Raw genomic sequence first — 14249 nt, forward strand, 5'->3', positions numbered from 1 at the left:
TTGAAGATGGCGGTGCCACAAAACTGCGTCCAGCAAGGGTAGGGGGAGAGGGGAGTTTTAGATGAAAAGGTTTCTTTTATGCTGCTTAGTGCACTGCCATCCAAACTGGACACCCACTGGACCCTTCTGTTGTAGATGCCTCTCCAAAACACAATCAGAAATGAAACCCACCAGTCGCCTGCCCCTTCCTTCATTCTCCAAGAAGCCTCTGGGTTGGTTCTGATCACCCTTTCAACTGGGCTGAGTTTCAAGGTGACTTCCTTCTGTTTGCTCAGTTGTTCACTGACACAGTGCTAGGCACGGGTGCAAAGGCAGAGATGACCCACCAGCTTGGTAAACAGGGCCCTTATTAACGGAGATCACTGCCACTGGGGAAAGGCCACCTAAAACGAATCCATTCACCATGGGGACCAAAATTTCACAGTAAATAGTGGGGAATTAAGGACTCTGAAAATTTATCTTGAAACCAAAAGCTGCAAAAGTAAGCTGGTAAACCAACAAAGATAAAATAAAAATGAGCCTTCCTGGCAAACTGTGAGCTAATTGTTGAAATCAACAGAGGTTTATCCGGTGCTGATGGGGGCAGAGTACATTTTTACACAAAATTGTAGAGCTATTCTGTGAGCTATTCTTCAGTTTACATTTACTCTCATAGGAAGATCAAGAGGGACTCCCCCTCCCCAGTATTATAGGGCCTCCTCAATTTTCCCAAGGGGCTTCTCCTAACTCTCCAATATGCACCTCACTCTCTTGGAATTAGCCTCCTCAGATTTCTCTCATCTATTTGTCACCTAGTCAGACTGACCTAGTCAGTCAGTCTGTCAATGAGTTTCAATCAATGCAGTGCTCACTTCCATCAACTTCATGAAATTCCATGGACTGAGCATGATTTGTGGTTTCACTTGGCAATCAATTCACATTATATTGTGAAAATTAATCTGAAGGGCAGAAATGAAAGCTAATGCTGAGAGAGAGAGAGACAGAGAGAACGTGGTGTTTAAAAGGGGTCTAAGTTTATAAGCAGTCAGTCTACTGGAGAATGTTCTCATCCTGTGGCATTCATTGCCTCCCCGCAACCTTGGACTGGGGTGTCCCATAAAGAAAATTTGGATTAAAAGGTCTTCCCTCANGCTATGAGCCTGCCTCTTCCTCTCCCACTCCCCCTGCTTGTGTTCCCTCTCTCGCTGGCTGTCTCTATCTCTGTCAAATAAACAATAAAATCTTTAAAAAAAATAAAAAAAAAAATAAAAGGGGTCTAAGTTTATAAGCAGTCAGTCTACTGGAGAATGTTCTCATCCTGTGGCATTCATTGCCTCCCCGCAACCTTGGACTGGGGTGTCCCATAAAGAAAATTTGGATTAAAAGGTCTTCCCTCAAGTAGATGTGCGCTCTTCTTGGGATATTCAATGACTTGATATCTTAAAAAGCATCTTTTTACGAATCTCTTCGATGAGGACTCTCGAGCTTCTGAGATTAAAGCCACCTAATACCATACCTCCACCGCGACCCTGCGCATGGCAATGAGCAAGGAAGTTCTCCGAAACAGCAACACTCCTGCCGATGGACAGTCACCGCTGCTACTGGGAATTCACTGCTACTTGATATTTAAAAAGAGACTTCTAGATTCCCCTACCCTCTTGCTGGAAACTTGGATGGGCTGGACCACTGGATTCAGGTTTAAAAACAGACTAAGTTCTCAGGAGAGTCTCAAAGACTCCAATCACTCTGAAATCTTATAAATTAGGTCTTTATCCTTCCTAACTCTTCTGGCCTTCTGCTTGCAGATGACTTCACTGCCAAGCCATCTGTTAATTGCAATGATTAGTACCAAGCTATCAGAATAGTTTAAAGAAGAGGGAAATTAAGCATCCTTTTAAAAAATATTTTTCAGAAACATCCTCTTCCTCTCATCTTTATAAATTGTTGACAGGAAGATTCACCAAAACTGAAGAGGACAAAGACTCGGTTATGATACCTTCTTTTCGCCCCCAGACACATGTATTCATGCCTATTTATTTGGAGAGGTGTTACTGATTCTAGCTGACTTATAAGGATCAGGGCCGAAGGTTTTCCCTATCTTTTAATGGGGATGCTCCCCCCAAAGACCACTCTCAATTTCTTTGTTGCATTTCGTCAAGTTCCCCCAAAGTTACAGCCCCTCAGGTCACTCAATATAGATGACTCCATCATTGTCCTGCTGTGGAAAACAGGTCCTCCCCTCCACACACACCCCCAGCAAAAAAGATACAGCTGCATGCATTCACAAGCACACTTGTGCCCAGGTGCGCGTGCACACACACACACACACACACAGACGTGGCGAGGTCAGCTCCTTCACTCAGAAGCCAGCCCTGATCTCTCCATGCAGGACCTGCCAGGTCAAATGATACAAGAAAGCTGTTTGTAAAGATGGTGGGTGACCGAGGCCCATCCTTGGGTTCCTTTGAAGTAACGGCACTTTTGTCTTCAAACACCCGACACTCAGAGTGCCTGTCACTCCACTGTGAAATATTGGTATGGGCAAGTGGTGGCAATAAAATCCCCGAACCCCTTTGATTTCCAGGAGGTATTTATTTTAATGCACTCTACCACCCTCCGATGCGGTGTCCATCATGACCTGTCCACCCTGGGCTGGCTGGTTTATCCAACCAGCCGGCCCTATTCCCACTCTGACACTTCAATAAGGGAGAGGGGGTGATTAATACTCCCTGGGCCAATGCTTAGCCCACATCCCGCAGGCTCACACCTGCTCTTAATGGACATCCTCCATGTTCTTCCTAATTGTGGGCGAGGGAGCCCTTTGAAAATGGGCACCAGTGACCCAGGCCTCTGGCTCAATCTGCTTCTCAAATAATAAACACAAAAGCAGAGACATCTGTCAACACTTGGGCTGTTGCTGGGGCATTATAATACCCCGTGTGGGGCCACATCCCGGGGGCATTGGAACTATGGACGGCCTCTCCTGTCTTCGCTCCACACTCAGACTGTGTTTCTGATTCTTTTTGTTTCTTTGTTTGGGTCTGTTTTTATCCACCATTCACTGTGCCCCAGTTTGCTCTGGGGCTTTGGTATGAAAAGCTGCTGCTGAGATAAGAAGTAGACAGAAGCAGGATTTCACCCAACATGGAGGGGGTCTCCAGATCCCCTCCATAAGTCCACAAAGGTGAGAGCAGGACCACACACCCCCCAGGCCAAGAGAAGTTTTCAAAGGGAAGAAGGGGGTGCAAAGGACAGTGGCAGGTCAGAGGCTTCCCACCTGGTGTCTCTGCTCACACAGGAGCCCCTGTGCACATTAGGAAGAGGCACCCACTTCTACCGGCGGGCTGCGGCAGGGAAGGAGAGGGGAGATGGGGCTCCCGTGCTTTGGGGTGACAGCACCATAGTCAGAGGGCAAGGCTGAACAAACCGGGTGGGAACTGGACCTTGGGCCCGTGAGCATAATCCACACAGCCATACCTGGAGGGCCTGCCCACGCCCTACGCAGCCCTCCTGCCTCTGGGCTTCTCCCTAAAAAGAAGTTAATGGGTCCCCTAGCCCAACACACGCATCCTGGTATTGATGTTACTCGGAGCTACTGGACGACTCTTCCCCCAAGTGTGGAATATGTCCTGCTGGTGGTGGGCTGGTTGACTCCGTCTTAATGATTATGTATTGGTTTGGTTTCGAACAGAACTGTCCCACCCGAACTGTGCACACAGTAAGAGCACAGACAATGTGCCTCGCTGAACACTGAATGTCCGTGTGTGCCCCTGCTTTTCTCGCTTAGAAACGTGTTTTTAGGTCACTTCTGTTGGTTCACAGAGAGGGGAAAATTGTAGAAGTGATGCAGTGATTGAACTGTGACCCCCAAAATGATACGTCCAAGTCCTAGCTTGCACAACCCGTGGCTGTGGCCTTTCTTGGACAAAGAATCTTTGCAGAGGTCATTAAATTAAGACTCTGAAAATGAGATCAGCCTGGATTTAGGATCAGCCCTAAATCCAATGACAAGTATACTTATAAGGGAAAAGAGGGGGAGATTTTATTCACAGAAATACACAGAGAAGTTCATGTGCAGAAGGAGGCAGGAGCTGGAGAGAGGCAGCCACAAGCTAGGGGACGCCCAGAGCCACAAAAAGCTAGAAGAGGCAGGAAGCCTCCTTCCCTGAAGCTTTCGGAGAGAGTGTGAGGAAACTGGCCTCCATAACCGTGAGAAAACTAACTTTGGTTGTTTTAAACCGAGTTTGTGGCAATCTCTTCCGCAGCCATAGCAAACTAGCACAGGCGGTAGCCAAGTGGGGCACCAGCTTCAGTGGCTACCCCTGGTCCCCACTGGCCCCAGTGCACACTAGCCCATCTGGGCTCCAGCTGCCTCTCCAGAGCTCTGCATTCTTGCCCCTGAGCTCCTACTCACCAGTCCCCAGTCCAGCAAGCCTCTGTTTTAATCTCCCTACAACTGCATTTCCAGACGAAGCCCTATGTCTCTCGAGAAAACTCCCCCTTTGGGTCCTTCTGCCAACACTGACCTTGTCTTCTGCCAACCACAGAAACCCCACACCAGTTGGCACTCAGCCCCTGCCCGTTTTTATGCAGGTATGCTTATCACGCTCAGCAGACAGAAACACTCAACATCCATCATCCGCTGGAGAGGCTCGCCGTGCCTGCCCCGTACAGCAGCTTGCCTGACGCGCACATTGAGCCACTGGGCAGGTAAAACCTTTACCAACAGCCTCGCCGTGCAGACACAGATCCCGAGGGGGCAGCTAACTGACCTGCTGTGTCATCTGTCATCCCCCATGTGATTGCACAAAGGGTGAAAAGCTAGTCCACTGGTCCGTCTTCACCTTGTACCACAGAGGGATTATTTCTCTCCTCTTGAGCGCACAGCACAATGCTCAGGAATATAAACGTGGCAGCTGGGAGCTTCCAGCAGCAGCCTGATTCAGCCCCTTTAAGGCAGTAGGAAGAGAGCTGGTGAGAAGGTTCTGCCATTTGGGACAACTGGCAGCATTCCAGTTGGTTCTGTTTGGGGGGTGGGTATCCCCAAGCAACCCCTCGGGCAGTTCCCTTGGCTGTATCTATTTGAGAAGGAGGAAAGTCATGGAGTTGAGGATGTGGGCCTCAGAAGTGAAGAAAGGATCAGCTGGGCTCCCTGGGCCTTTGGGCTACCACCCCCTACCTCACCCCAGCCTCCCCCACACCATCTGAAACCTCCGAGGTCCTAGCAAAGACAATGCTTTTCCTGGCCAACCCACAGAGCAAATACTTACCTTGATTTAAATTCTCGCAGAGAAACAAAAGACAAATCCTTGTCCCTGCCTACAGGAGAGGGTTTGGGGTGGTGGGGAGGGGGCAGGGAAGAGCCATCTGCTGCAGGGGGCACTGCAGCTACACAAAGGTGGAGGGGGAGTCGCCCCAGCCAACTGTCCCCGGGGACCCAAACCTCAGCCATCAGACACAGCCCAGGGTCAGCCCTTGAGCCAAACAGACAATAATCAGCCACAAAAGGATGGTAATTCAGTCACCGCTGGCCAGATGGGACCCTGTAGCCTTTCCACAGATGCTCTTCATTTTTCCCAGTCAACACCTTGCAAATGAGGCTCAGGCTGGGCCCATCGCTGCCGCTGCCGGGGAGGGGGAGAGACGGAGGGAGAGAATGGAGGTCTGGAGAAGTGCAGCAATTTGCCCTGGTTGCCCAGTGATTACAGCTGAAAATAGTCCTTTTTCCAGGAAGCGCTCTGCACTAGTTCATCCTTGATTTATTTCTGAGCATGACGAAGCATGCACCTCTGACGCCGTCCATGTAAGCAACGCTCCCTGCAGCTCCCACGCGCACTAACTGCCCATCTTTCTATTCCGACACTGACCCTCAGGCCCCTCACTGACCCACTGCAGCCTTGTCATGGCCCTGTGGAAAGAATCAAGTGAACCTCCTTTATAAAGATGGGGGAGAGCGGAGGCACCAAGAGTTCTGACTCCTGTTCCCGAGGTCCTGGAGGAAATCTGTACCCGGCACAGGGCCCAGCACATGGCCCAGCACACGTGGCCAGGACTGAAGGATGTGTCCTGACTTCCCCATATTGTCGCCCATATTCTCCCCACTAGTTTGGGGTCACGCTGACTGTCTCACAGATGTCACACCTTTGTCATAATCCCATCAGGCTCCCGACGGCAAGGACAGCTGGCTCCCACCCATCCGCATCCCCAGCCTCTATGAGGGGCCCGGCGCNTATTCTCCCCACTAGTTTGGGGTCACGCTGACCGTCTCACAGATGTCACACCTTTGTCATAATCCCGTCAGGCTCCCGACGGCAAGGACAGCTGGCTCCCACCCATCCGCATCCCCAGCCTCTATGAGGGGCCCGGCGCCTTTGTGCCCAGTTTGGATTCACCTCCGAGAACATTACCTGCCATTTCTGAAGGAGGCTGCCTGCGGGTCCCGCGTGGGCCCAGCCCCTCGAGTGGGGGGAGGTGGCGGTCTTTTCTCAGCACCCTGAGTGGTCTGCGAGGTCTGCTCCCTCTGAGCTGAACGCGGCTCTGTAAGAAGGTCCCTTTGTACCTGCGGGACAGAGAAGCAGGTGTGCAGTAGCCCGCCCTGACGATAGATGCCCGGAGGCCCACACACACATTTACGAAGGCAACGCTCAGACAATAACCCCGAGCCCCTGAGGGGTCAGCCTAGAAACTCCTTATCCTTCCTGTCCTCCTTTTCCCCTCTAGGACATGGAGACAAGAGTGGGACCTAACTTGTGAGGCTGCTGGAGGGACCACACGAGGTGGCGTGCATCAAGGGCTTTCTCTGTTACTTCGCGCACAGTGCGTGCTTTCTAAAAGCTACTGGCTGTCATTAAATCCTGAATCACACAGTCCTGATTACTTAATAAAACGCAGCTCCGTACAACAGCAATAACGGGAACGTTCCACAATCTGCACTGACCACGTGCGGCTCCTGAGCATTTGACACGTAGTTAGTGTTTTTGAGGAACTGGGGTTTACTTTATTTCATTTTAATGAATTTAAATAGCCGTGTGTGATCAGTGGCTACGTACTGGACACCGTAGGCTTAGAAGGTCTACTCTGAAAAAATGGGCACCGTAGACTTTCCATCTAGAGAAGCCGTTTCGGAACATCTGGTCTAATCTCCAAAACAGCATTCACATCCCAGGGGGAGGGCATGGCAAAGTTGGGAAAGAAAATACTGGAGCTTGTATTTATATTTTTCTTCTGGACTTTCTTGTATCTGTTGCTGAATGCCCTTTATAATATACATAACACATCAGTAGAGGAGAACGTGTGTGTAATTTCTGAGTAAACAATTATGCATTTATTAGGATATGCAACCAAACGTGCAACCAAAAACAGACCAGCCAGCTGCGCCAGTGCCACCGTGTTGCAGGCAAAAGCACCACGACGCAGAGCAGCCCTAAGACGCACAAGACCGTGTAGCCAAATGCAGCCAGACCCTGGATCCAGTGCTCTGCACCATTTTGCGACAGGCCGCCATCAGCGGTCAGCTCTTTGGAGACCTCTGTGCTGCTTCTCTCTGCCCAGTCAAGCCACGAGAACGCCCTTTCTTTTACAAGCCTCAGTTTACAAGAATTCTACTCCCAGACGCTCTTCACCCTGGGGGGAAGGTGAGGTGACCTGCTTGGCCATTTTCCTTTCTCATTTGTCTGAGCTACCGCCAGCCTCCAGCTGCTGTCCCCTGGAATCGCCAGGGCTGCTCACAGAATTTTAAATAAGATCTGCAGAACGCTGTATTCTCTTAGGCACTGATTTTTACGGCATCAAAATAATGAGAGAGTGACTTTTTGTTCATCTTTCCTGGAGTCCGTGTTTGGGAGAGGCTCCGCTCACATGGCCCTGCTGCCTCCCTGGCCTTGGGCAGGAGCTGTCATTCCCCAGGGGTCCCTGCTTGTCAAGTCCACAGGTTCCTGAAAGAGCTATCTGAGCTGGGGTAGGGAGCTAATCACAAGCCCCTGAACCAGTCAGGGCTCCTGCTGGGCCTGGGCGGAGAGTGATTTCAAAGTGTAGAGACAAAGGGAGGAGGGGGGTGGGGGGTTCGGGGAGAATTCTTCTCTATGTGCTGCTGGTCACCTTTACCCCAAGTCAGTGGGTGACTGCCACAAGCTTGCAGGTGTTCAGAATGGCACAGTTTGAACTGCTGGGAGGTTTTGCTTTTGGAAAACAGCCTAGTGACGGACTCTACTCAATGAAAACCTCTAGGAGACTGTGGGAGAGTCCCGGCCCCTGAATTCAGGTCTCAGAAGGTGGAATCTGGGCCCTTGTGCCCTTGGGGGAGCCCAAGTAGATCTTGGCTTTGCCTTCAAACAACAGTTTGTTCGGTCATGGACAGGGTCTGTTGCTCCCTCTCCTGGGTCCTCTCACAACATTCCGCATGCAGCCCCTCCCAGGGCATCAACTTCGGGGCAGGAACACGAGGGTGCGACAGAGGAGGCAAGTCTGTCGCCATCACCAGGCAAAGGAGGCCTCCTGTAGGTCAGCAGACGCCAGGAAGAGCCGTCTCAAGCACTTTACCCAGCTGCATGTTGTGTTCCAGATGCTGGGGTGTTGACTGCTAATGCCTCGTATTTACCCCTTTCTCAAGAGGGCTGCCCTTGGCTGACGGGAGCCATCTTGCCTGAAGAGGCCTGGGAGAGCTTGTACATCTCCGAGGAAGGACCTTTAGCTGCTGACTGACTGTTGCAGGGGGTGACAGCTTAGGCCCTTTCTCTCTGAGCAGGATAATCTCTGGTGCATCGCACACTCCAGACCTTTCCACAGGATCAGACAGGACTGGATACTCAATGCCAAATCTTGCTTAGTCCTTCCCATGCCCTGGTCTGCTTCCCTCACTCCTGAGAGGCCTCCCTCTGCAAATCACCTGTCCAGGAATGCCCATCTCAGGCTCTGCTTCTGGAGAGCCCAACCCCAGACACATGATTCTAGTGTTTCCCTTCTCCTCTGACTCCCATTGGCCTATGTCCCCAAGAGACGCTCACTCAAGTATGTCTGACAAACACCCTCAGATATGCAAGGACCCTTATAAATAGGTCCTGTCGCTTTTGTGCATGACATCGTCCCACAAGAGCCATTCTTTTTCTCACTGTGGCTGTACTGGAGGTTATCTTTACAATCGATCTAGGTGTCTGTACTTATGTCTAATTTGCTGTGAGCTGACTTGTAGAGTGGTTCACAGGGTTTTTAATAAACTGCTATTTAAAGCCCAGATTTTAAATTGAACTCCTACCCTCAGTGTACCCCCTGTGCTCTCCGCCTCTCTCCAGAGGTCTTCCTTTAAGAGCCTGTGTTATTGACACTCACGTAAGATCAGCACAATGTTTTTGTTGATGAGACTCATGGAAAACTGATCAGAAAAAAGCCTTCTTACCCCACATCAGCTCCAGCGGAGACACCAGTGATTAGCTGGCCAAGGTCAAGAACTCAGGAGACACTGGTTTTAACTAGAGTTCAGTGAGAAACTCTCCAAAGCAGGTAGGGTGAAGTTTTTGTCATGTATCTTGAGGCTGGCAGAAAGCCACCTGCCACCCTGCCTACTCCAGCCGTGCCCTCCCCACCCCACATACATTCACTGCTCCTTTTATCAGCCAAGTCTGAGGGAAGGAAGGTGGATCCAAGGACAGGGTCGGGCCCTTTCAAACATGCTTACTCTGGGGGGAAAAAACATGTGCTGTCATACTGTTCCTCCCATTTGATCCTACAGGGAATAAGAAAGCACAAGTAAGCAGAGTGGAGGCGTACAGACCTTCAGGATCCCACTAAGCAGGTTGTAGGACGGTGGTCAAAGCCTCTGGTACCTTGGTGAATGTGACAAATGTCTCAGCCGGGTGTGGTGGCAGCCACCATCCCTCTTACGTGGTCTCCACCTCACCTCAGAGATTGTGCCATCATCCCTGAGAGTGCTATGCCTCACTGAACAGGTAAACCACGTCATGACTGAAGTGAGCAGACATGGACCTCAGACAGACAAACATCTGCTTCAGAAGGAAAACTTTTATTCTCAGGGCCTGGTTTTCTCTCCTTCCCTGACTTTCAATGATTAATATATTTTAGGGTTTACCGTGCACACTTCTCCCATGTGACCCCCAATCTCTTCCTCGCTCATTCTGATCCACTTGAGACTTCACAACTCATTGTTCCATTTGTCAGAAGCTTCCTAGAACAAGCGTTTCATGCTTCATACAGCACTGTACACAGTTACAAATTAATCAATAAAATCCAATTCCATGGTCCAGTGCTTGCTCTGGGCACAGCAGAGGCGCAGTCTGTGGGCACTCTGAATCTCTATGCCTCTAGTTAATGTCAGGGCAATTAGGCATCCAAGTATGAATTTTCTACATTTTTCCATTTCCACTCTGAAAATGGATCCTGCATTTTCTAATCCCTCTCCTTTAGCTCATGTACTTTCATTAATGAAAACAGCCATTTTCATTACAGTGTGGTATTTGAAGTTGGCAACAGCGACGAGACAAATGAAATCAAGTGGAGGACCCAGAAATAAACTCCAGGTATAAATGGGAAGTTAAAATACAGCAAGTTAGTGAGGGAAAAAAAAGTAAATTAATCTAGGGGTCTGCAAGCTTTTCGTATAAAGGTCCAGATAATAAATATTCTAGATTTTGTAGGCCACATATCATCTCTACCACATATTCTTTACATATATAACCTTTTAAAAATGTAAAAACCCTGTCTAGCTCACAAGGGCATATGAAAATAGGTCAAAAGTCAAATCTACCCCATGGTCCCTAGTTTTCCATATGGACAAAAGTAAAAATAAACCCTTCCTTACATTAATATACACAGAACATAAGAGAATATATTTTTGTGTTTGTGACACTGGGAGACTGAGAGTAAGGAAAGATCTCTTAGACAAGACCAAAAAGGAATAATCATAAAGGAAAAGGCAGCTCCACTTGACTACATCAAAATTATACACCTTCTTGATGAGAAAAAGAAGTCCATTTCCAACAGTACAGCTGACCAGTCACTCTGGTTGACTGCCACGGTACTCGCCCCTATACTGAAAACAACTAAAAATGCAGATTAAAATATAAAAATGTTCAACACTTCTACATAAATGTATTGATGTTCTGATTAGAAAGTAAGTTGTATTTAAAATTCAAAAACCAAGTGAAAACTGAAACCTGAAAAGGTAAGAGGATTTTCATTTTGAGAGCATTTGCCAAACCAAGTGAGCTTGACCTTCCATTTTTATGGTCTGGTGGGGTGCAGGGAGCAGGACTCAAACCCAGAATCTATCACAGGTGCAAATCAAGTGGAAGACCCAACCTCTGCTCCTGCAAAAGCTGAGACCTCAGAGGGACCCTCAACATATAGGTGAATTAGAAATAATACACCCTACCCCCACCACCTTCCCAGGAGACACTGAAAAGCTCCAATCTTATCACTAAGTGAAGGGGGCAAAAGTCTCTTCCGTTAATTTTCTAACAATAAGACAGTCTTCTCATGGGTTTGTAACCTGAATTCACACTACACATGACACGAAAAAGCCTGAAACTAAGAATTTTATTTGCAGTAGTGCCGAGTGCCTGCCCTCAGGCACCTAGCAGAAGCAAAACAAATCATTCCTGGAGAAACCCACCTCCAACCCAAGTCTCAAAGTTCCAAAAATCTCAGCTCACCATCAAAAATCCAAAAACAAACAAGGAAATAAGTTACTACAAGTGAGAGCTAATAATACATAAAACCGAGTCAGATGTGCCATGACTTCCTATGTTGGCATTATCAGATGTAAAATATTAAGTGTGTTTTTAGAAAAGTTTGAGAATAAGAGTAAAGATTACAGAAATTTTAAAAAACAACCCTAAAATTCATATGGAACCACAAAAGACTCCCAATAACCAAAGCAATCTTGAGCAAGAACAACAGAGCAGGCAACACCACACTTATTGATTTTAAAATATATTACAAAACTGTAGTAATAAAAATATTATGGCACTGGCATAAAAACAGACATACCAACTAATGGGACAGAGTAGAGAGCAATAGAGAGACCAGAAATAAAACCACACATTTATTATAAATTGATTTTCAACAAGAGGGGCAAGAATACACAATGAGAAAATGACACTGGGAAAACTGGATATCCACATGCAAAACAGTGAAATTGGACCCTTATTTTATACCATACACAAAAAATCAAATCAAAATGGTTTAAAGACTTAAACATAAGATCTGAAACTGTAAAACTCTTAAAACACAGGGGGAAAGCTTCTCAATATTGGCCTTGGCAGTGATTTCTTGGATATGACACCAAAGGCACAAAAGCAAAAACAAACAGCTGGGACTGCGTCAAACTAAAAAGCTTCTGCACGATAAAGGAAACCATCAACAAAATAAAAAGGCAACCTACAGAATGAGAGAAAATACCTGCAAATCATTTATCTGATAAGAGGCTAATACCCAAAATATCTAAGGAACTCAGGCAACTCAATAGCAAAAAAAAAAAAAAACTTAAAAAAAAAATCAGTAAGAGACCTGAGTAGACATTTCTCCATAGAAGACATAGAAATGGCCAACAGACACATGAAAAGGTGCTCAACATCACTGATCATCAGGGAAATGCACATATCAAAATCACAATGAAAGATCACCTCACACCTGTTAGGATGGCTATTATCAAAAAAATAAAAATAAAAGATAGTAAGTATTGACAAGAAGGTGGAGAAAAAGAAATCCTTGTATTGTGTTGGTGGATATGTACATTGGTATGTCCACTATGGAAAACAGTATGGAGGTTACTCAAAAAATTAAAAATAGGACTACCCTATGATCCAGGAATCACACAAACAAACTGAAATTAGGATCTCAAAAGGATAACTGCACACCCATGTTCAATGCAACATTGTTTATAATAGCCAAATATGGAATCAACCCAAATGTTCATAGATGGATGAATGGATAAAGATGTGGTATATACACAACAGAATATTACTCAGCCTTAAAAAAGAAGGAAATCTTGTCATTTGCTGCAACGTAGATGAACTTAGAAGTAGAATAAGCCGGACACAGAAGAACAAAGACTCCACGATGCCAACGATAGCAGAAATCTAACACTGTCAAACATAAAAACAGAAAGGAGGATGGCGGTTGCCAGGGACCAGAGGAAGGGGGAATTAGGAGGTGCTGATCAAAGGGTACAAATTTTCACTTACGCAAAATGAATGAATTCCAGAGAACTACTGGACACCACAGTGCATATAGTTAACAATGCCGTAATGTATACTTAACAATGTAGGAGGGTAGATCTTTGGTCAATGTTCTGATTTACAAAAAGAGAAGAAGACGAGGAAGACGAGGAAGACGAGGAAGAGGAAGAGGAAGAGGAGGAGGAAGAGGAAGAAGGAGAAGGAGAAAAGAAGAAATTTCTAGAAATTATAGATAAGTTTAGGGCATCATATGTGAGGATGGCTTCAGGGGTGTATCCTTCAAACTCATCAAGATGTATACATTAAATATGCACAGGCTTTTATGTATGTCGATCATAACTGAATAAAGAAAAGAAGACTAAAGAGCAAGAGACCACAAAAATGATCAAGCAGATTTGAAAAATAATTAAGTGGAACTTTTTGGAAATAAAGCATAATATACATTAACAATCAAACTTAACACTCAATAAATCAGTAATAGGGGGTAATTAAGAGGCCACTGCCATGGTCCTGGGGCTTTTTCTCCTGACCAAGATGGTTTCACAGTAACTGTATTTATTCTCCCAAAGAAAAAACTAGGTAAATGTATAAAACACTGGTTTTCAGGACAAGAGACATCAAGTAACGAAAGCAGTGATCCCTTGAGAGTAGATAAACAAATCAGATAAACCCTATAACTGCTTAGCTTCCTGGTGAAGGAATTTGCCAGGTCCAGCACCATCTGTTGAAAAGACTATACTTTTCTTTGAACCTTTGGTGAAAACCAATTGGCCAAATACAAGTGGCCTACTTCTGTACTGTCTATTCTGTTCCATCGATCTATTTGTCTACTTTGATGCAAATACCATTCTGGATATTTTAGCTTTATAGTAAGTCTTAAAGTCAGGCTGTGTGATCAAGATGGTGTGGTGCTCAAAATAGACAAACAGATGAACAAAGGGTATCAACACAATTATATGTCCACATGCAAAAACAACAACTTTCATCTTTACATCACTCGATATAGAAAAATTAGGTGAAAATGGATCAGAGGCTGGAATGTTAAACCTAAGAGTATAAAACTTCAGAAGAAAACCTAGG

At 46.6% G+C, this 14249-nt stretch overlaps 1 protein-coding gene across 8 annotated transcripts in view; it reads right to left on the reverse strand.

Moving 5' to 3' along the window:
- ZNF831 (zinc finger protein 831) overlaps positions 1-14249 on the reverse strand; it is a 106973-nt gene that overhangs the window by 40893 nt on the left and 51831 nt on the right. For 6 of the 8 annotated variants that reach the window (XR_002141964.2, XR_004619358.1, XM_019795600.2 and 3 more), the window contains exon 4: positions 6387-6538. The exons of 1 other annotated variant lie outside the window; for it this stretch is intronic. Coding sequence is in view for 4 of the 7 variants with exons in the window: in XM_019795600.2 (XP_019651159.2) it covers positions 6387-6538 (152 nt within the window). In the remaining 3 variants the exon portion in view is untranslated. Of the gene's footprint in view, positions 1-4751; positions 5604-6386; positions 6539-14249 lie in introns of all 8 variants that reach the window. One more of the 8 variants, XR_004619359.1, reaches the window with a different exon arrangement.

Source organism: Ailuropoda melanoleuca, chromosome 13 (genome assembly GCF_002007445.2).
Source record: "Ailuropoda melanoleuca isolate Jingjing chromosome 13, ASM200744v2, whole genome shotgun sequence".
Lineage (NCBI taxonomy): Eukaryota > Metazoa > Chordata > Mammalia > Carnivora > Ursidae > Ailuropoda > Ailuropoda melanoleuca.